Below are 6,966 nucleotides of genomic sequence, written 5' to 3' on the forward strand. Positions count from 1 at the left end.
GCTTTTATCAAAGGGTGTCAATTTAATGTATTTTTGATGAATTTAATTCCATGTTTGCCTATGATAAATGTTTTTAAAATATGGGAATATAACTGTATTATCATGTCTTTAAAATTTCCCGATTGTGATGATTGATTGATCGTAACATAGCATTCAATTCCCAATTTGTCACGAACACTGGCACAAGAAATCAATTGTTATATTTCATCGGGATCAATGAATCTTTAATCATTAATGATCGGATAAACGGAGACTCATTACGGTAAATTCAGTTCTCCGACTGATCAGGAAAATCAATGAGACTTTAATGTTTTATTGTCGCCTTCGTGCTCGATGAAATCTGCAGTGTTCTTCCCAGAGAGTTACAGTGGCAGGTGTTGACGTCCAGGTATGAAGCTCCAGGACTCTGGAATCCTCCTTCTGTCGTGTGTTTTGATTTTTCACCTGGATTTTCTTATTGTTAATGCAGGTATGATGCATCTTTTCTAAAGATCGGAATTCGACAGTTTGTTTTAGAAACATTTTAAGAATGGGCTTTCCTCAAAATTCTGAATATTTAGTTATCGACCATGTTTTTGTTTGCTACCTTATTTTGGTTTGTTTTATTAAAACAAATAAGATATTTGTAAATGTATTCACGAACAGATTCATTTTCAACAAGGTTTTTATGTGAAGTAATTTAACATGCTATTTAGTATTTAGAATTGTAGAAATTTTTAAGATACATGCTCTTATATTTTAGAATATATATCATATGTAGCCGTATTTAATTACGCATGTGATATTTATAGTTTCGTTTTTCGCTCAATTTTCATAACGACCCAAATGTTATTAATTTGACTCGTAAGTAAACCCTAAGGATACCACACACGGATAAGGGTTAATGAATATTTGGGTTTTAAAAGCCGTTATTAATTTTTCTCATTATTGTGTTACAAAAAAGGTTTCACATTCCCTTGTTGCTATGTATCTGAAGTTCGGTAACCATTTTTCTGATTTTTTTTTACGACAGATTTTATTTTATTTAGATAATTGATATAAAGAGTGACGGAATTACTTTCAGCTTTCGAATTTCATATATCTACTCAGACTATTTTATAAAATACATCCTAACCCTTTATCGTGTAAATTATTTTTTTTCAGCTGAAAATGACACCATGTGCCCTTGTAGTTGCGATTACATGGACAAGATTGAGTACTGGAAGAACAAGAGCAACGAATACGCCAACAAGACACTGATTGAGATCTACAATGAGTTGCTCCCTCAGCTAGAGGCCACAAAGAAGGCCCTGGAGGAGGATAAGACACAACTGTCGTCCTACCAGGCCAAGAAGACCAGCGCCGCGGACTCCCGCCCGTCCGCAAAACAGGTCGGCAGTACATTCGGCATCATCTTCATTAGTATATTCCTTGGCTTGGTCATCGCCTTCGACTTGTCTTCTTATAAACGCCATCTTAGAACCATTCGATTCTGTCGACGGAGACTGTGATTTATTCAAGTGCATCAATATGCCCATGGTTGGGTATTCTTCTGGTCCATGAATTTTATTTTTTCTCGCTGTTTTACTGCTGAAAGGACGATAAAACAGCCTGTTGTTTACCACGTTTTTTTTTTCTTTGGAAAATCAAAATTGGTTATGCAATAGGCTTTAGACACAGAGGGACTACAATAAGAATTGACTTAATCCCGCTGTAGTTACTTTTTCGACAGGTATGTTGCTACGACAAAGCTTCAATTTTATCAACATTACAACTGTACTGAACTTAACGCATGATACCGGTATTCAATAAACAAGAACTCTGTACTGTTATTCCCTGAACAGGTTCCGTTGCCACCACTCGCACTGACTGTTTTACATGTTGTATCTCTATATCTGAAACTGATCTCAATAGATTATTGCTCCATATATTGTTGAACGTTATGTGGATTCTACCCTTACTGAAAAAAATCAACCCGCTAATGGAGAGATCAATGCCTAAACGCGTGATACATTAGAAACCGGATGTTGGATTCTGGGAGACTTTATTTAAACTGGTGCAATAACGGAATTGGTTTAGAAATTGTGGAAATTGAACACGAATCCTTAAGTATGCTCTAGACAAAATGGGGTCACGATTATAAATTTTAATCAAAATAAAATTTTACTTAATTTCATGTATTTGTATATTTAAATCATTAATTTATATTTGGCCATGTTGTAATTTCTGAATTTGTGACTAGTTGCTGTGAAATGTAAGTACTGCCTTTTTTTATTGGGTGTCTTAGTACTAATCATTGTATACAATCAAAACGAATTTCATTACATGATAAATTACATATATTAAATCTGAAAGTGAAAAAATGAACATATAAGTATCGTCATTCATGATTATTGGCAGTGCCGTTTATTGATTAGTTACCAGAGGTTGTGCAGCAATACTTAAAGTGTGTGTGTGTGTGTGTGTGGGGGGGGGGGGGGGTTATACTCAAAACCATTCCAATTCGCTTGCTTCTATGTGGACACCATTTTGCAAGAGTTCTTTTACGATGGGAAAAATATGATTTTGGATTTCAAGTTTGTTCAGACTATAAACAAATGGGAAAGGCCAGATTTGGAGATCAAAGTTTAAAATAGAATCATATCAAAACGGTGTACACTGAACATCAATGAAAAATTCTATATTAGAACATCAAAATTTAGATTAATCAGGATAACCAACTCATAAACGCGGTGAGCTATCAATATCAATTTGTGGGATTTTATGCATCACTTAACGTAATTTGCTCCTGGAATAAAAAAAAATTTAAAGAAATTTATTTTGTAGACGTATAATTACATGTAGTTACTAACCATGGAAACAACCAACAAGATGAAGGTATAAGACAATTTTCAAAGAGTATGGTTTGAATCTTGCATTATCAGAAATTAAGATATTCAATGTATAATGACCACAATTTGTACCTAATAAATGAATCGTCCGATATTCTTAATCATAATATCATTTTGAAAATACTATCAAATAAAAATACTCCACCATATACTTTCTTTTTAGCAATATATGAAATAAAATGAATCATTTACCGCAGATATTTGATGAAATTAATTTTTTTTCATCAAGGGGAGATAGATCCATAAAAAATCTTAAGATGCAAAATGACCGGATCCTTATATGTTGTCTGTCATGTTTTTATTCATTTCACTTTCATTGTTATCTAGCGATACATTTTAGACTAGTTAAAAAAGTTTCAAAATTGTTCAATATCCCTTCATTATACATTATACCAAACACGCACTGGAAGAGAGCAATTACGTCCATGTTTAACGTTAATACGTTCCTTTAGATAATGGACTGAATTAAAGATTCATTAGTCTGAACGAATTTTGAATTATCTTCGCTAAAGAATAATTTGTCCCAAATTCGAACTTAATTCTATGGTTCTAGAACAGAAATCGATAATTTGGAATTCTAAATAATGGACGAGCGGAAGGACAAGGCACACTTAATCAAAACAATTTACTTGGACTTACATGTTAAGTTCATGATAGATAGAACGGAAAGATAGAACTCATTGATTTAGATATAGAATGAAACGGAAGTGCAGCAGGTATAAAATGGTAATTGCTCATACCCCGGCATGGACGTATATCTATTACAGATTTTATGAAGCATTTCAAAAATATTATTTTTAGCTATAAACCATTTTCCCAAAAAAAAATTCGGTACAATATTTCACTTATTTTTAATTATTACAATGAACATACAATAACTTCTTATTCGGAAATGAAAAAATATTGACATTACCTTGATCGTACAGCCTTTCAAAGATTAACATCTGATTTGAACACCCACAAACAAAACACGGTCAGGTTATTGAGTGTAAGAAACAAAAATCAATATCGATTATTTGCTTCGTTTGATTACATGATACATATTTGATAATATATATACTGAATATCCCCAATACTTTGATTGTAACATCGCTGGAATTTGATATCGATCATTACCACATGGTATCCAAAAACTCAATAACTTAATAAATACACTGCTGCTGGTACTATTACATTGTAAATCAATATCTGCATATTCAGACAAGTAATGTAATATAGTACAAGTCATCATTTTGGTGATGTTGTCATTGTGGTTATACAAGTACCCTTAATTGACTCTGTGGTAATTTAACCATATCGTGCTCTTCCCCTGTTGATAATCGAACTTTGCCTCTTCAAAATACATCTGTACTTTCTAAAAGTATAAAATAGTCTTTATTTAAGGAATGAATTCAATATTTATTTGTTTTATACGATATAAAATGGTTTGGGGCAGTTTACGCTTTAAAAACCGCGAAGCGGTTTATAAAAAAGCGTAAACTGTTTCAAACCATTTTATATCGTATAAAACAAATAAATATTGAATTCATTCCTTAAATAATTTAATTTTTTTACTCTTCATTGTAGATAAAAACGGTCATTTAACCCTTAAATTGACGTAAAATTGTACAAAATTCAAACATGACGTCAAGCGTATTGATATGTTTTTGACGTTAGTCTTACTATGACGTAGGCAACATTCTTTATACGATATAAAATAATTTTTTAATCCAATCAGAAAGCGCGTTACAACCAGAATTAAATTATTGGTATTTACAAGTATATATATACATGTATATGGTATTTACAAGTGTGTGTGTGTGTGTGTGTGTGTATATATATATATATATATATATATATATATATATATATATATATATATATATATATATATATATATAAGGGGCAGATTTATGAATATCTCTATAACAATATTAAAAGTGTTCATCACTAGTGTCTTCATTTTCATCCAGCCAGTTGTTTCCTTTGCTCTCTGGTTCAAGCATCACATAGAATTTATCTAGGAATATTTCTATGACAATATACCCTATTTCTATGGAAAGTTACAAAATCACATCTCCAGGTCATTTAAAACCTTTTTTACATTTTTCAGATGATTTTTAGTACAAACAAATATACCTACATGTATGTGCCTTTGTGAAATCGATCAAATCGTCTTAATAGATGCAATACACGTTCATGCTAAATGATATTTTAAATTTTATGGTTTACTTGAACAGGAAATCATGATCAATGTATTTAATTTGAAACATTGAAATTCAAAAAAAAAAAAAAAATGCTGGAGCTTGTAATAAGTTTAAACATTTATTCTACATGCATAAAATTCAGATACCAAGATAATGCTTAATTAGTCGTTATGAATTATAGAGAATATGCTCTATGAAAACAGTTACTTGGTACATTAAAACAACTTTATCTCTCTAATAATCAGTTTAAACGGGAAAATACAAAAGAATGGAATGACATAAAAGATTCATGAATGCGTCGGAATTGAACTATTAAAGGGACCTAGACACGATTTCAGATGAATTTTTTTTTTATTTCTATGTATAAAAAAGTTTACTTTTGTATTTTGAATGATTTACCAAACTTTGAATTTTAGAAGTCATGTTACAAGCGAGATACAGAGGAAAGAAGTCGTTGTTACACTGCGGAATTCCCCATATTCTGTTCAGGACTCTTTTGGTGCAAATCAAATTACCATGCAAGTAAAGGGAGTCACTGACTTAAATCAGTCTCCGACAAATACAGAAAACAATAAACAACCATCCCAAACAGTTAAAAGCACACCAGAACAACAAATAAACGAAAACAAACTTCCGATTCCGGTGCACATCTCACGAGAGAAAATTGTACATATGAAAACAGAATCAAAAGAATTTAACAAACCAAGCACGGAAAAAAGAAACAATAAAGGGGATGTTTTCCTTGGAATAACACATCGCAGGCGCAAAAACGCCCAATTTTACCTTACAGGAATTGATCGAGAAACCACTAGAGACGGTATTATTAACTATGTCCGAGATAGGGATATCCGTGTAACATATCTTTCTCTATTCCAACCAAAGTATAATCCGGACTGTTTATCAGCAAAAATCCACATTCCAGAAGAAAACCGTGAAACTATCAATATGCGATCATTTTGGCCTCGCGGAGTCAAATGCCGGCCATGGATAAACGCCCTTGAGAGACAGCAAGGTCGCGAATCAGACGATGTAAAAAAATAAACTTTTTGTTTAGCCATGAATATACATAAACAGTACGCAATGCACATTGATCTTTTGTTTATCATGTTCTTTTCAATTTTGAATCGGAATGTCAGAGGTATTATGACCTCTTATGTTTGTTTGACGAAGTGTGATGTCGCTGTAATCTCAGAACACAACCTACCTGAAAATTGTTCAAAATTTTTAAACAGTATCGATCAAAGTTATATCAGTACAGCAACATTTGAAAAATCGTTAACCAATGGGGATAAAGGCAAAGGAGGTGTAGCTATATTATATAAAAGATCCCTGGAATTTTACCACATCATTGGTTAACACAAACTCAAACAGAGTCATTAATATTTGTTTAAAAACGCCAAACCATGTACCATTGTATATTTTTGGTGTGTATTTACTATCTGAAAATGATGAAGATAAATATAGAGAAGAACTAAATGTACTTCACGACTTGTATACAATCTATTCTAATCATGGCCATGTTATTTTTGCTGGTGACATGAATGGTAGCCTTCAACAAAAAGATGTTGAAAGAACAAATGCCTATAAATCAGCAGAACTTGTAACATTTTACAGAAAAAACAACCTGTTTTTTCCTTTTTATAATGTTGAACAATGCAAAGATGTATATACCTTTATACCATGTAAAACAATGTTAGACTACATATTTGTCAGTGAATCGTTGAAGAACCATCTAGTAGATTATGATATTATTCACGAAGGTGTAATATCAAACACATCAGACCACTTACCAGTGATCGCTAGAATTGTGATTGTAGAGAACCCCCATATCCTATTACCAAACACCACTAAGTGGCCCGCATGGCACAGGATATGTAAGGACTCAAAAAAATCATATTGTAATCAACTCC

At 32.2% G+C, this 6,966-nt stretch overlaps 1 protein-coding gene across 1 annotated transcript; it reads left to right on the forward strand.

Moving 5' to 3' along the window:
* The first annotated feature begins 251 nt into the window (after nucleotides 1-251).
* On the forward strand, nucleotides 252-2,346 carry LOC128184272 (uncharacterized). The gene is made up of 3 exons (XM_052853700.1): nucleotides 252-469; nucleotides 1,144-1,518; nucleotides 1,712-2,346. Exons 1-2 carry the CDS (start codon nucleotides 391-393, stop codon nucleotides 1,488-1,490), a joined length of 426 nt encoding a protein of 141 aa, XP_052709660.1. The 5' UTR covers nucleotides 252-390; the 3' UTR covers nucleotides 1,491-1,518; nucleotides 1,712-2,346.
* The last annotated feature ends 4,620 nt before the right edge of the window (nucleotides 2,347-6,966 follow it).

The sequence above is a fragment of the Crassostrea angulata genome, chromosome 5 (genome assembly GCF_025612915.1).
Source record: "Crassostrea angulata isolate pt1a10 chromosome 5, ASM2561291v2, whole genome shotgun sequence".
In the NCBI taxonomy this organism is placed as follows: Eukaryota; Metazoa; Mollusca; class Bivalvia; order Ostreida; family Ostreidae; genus Magallana; species Magallana angulata.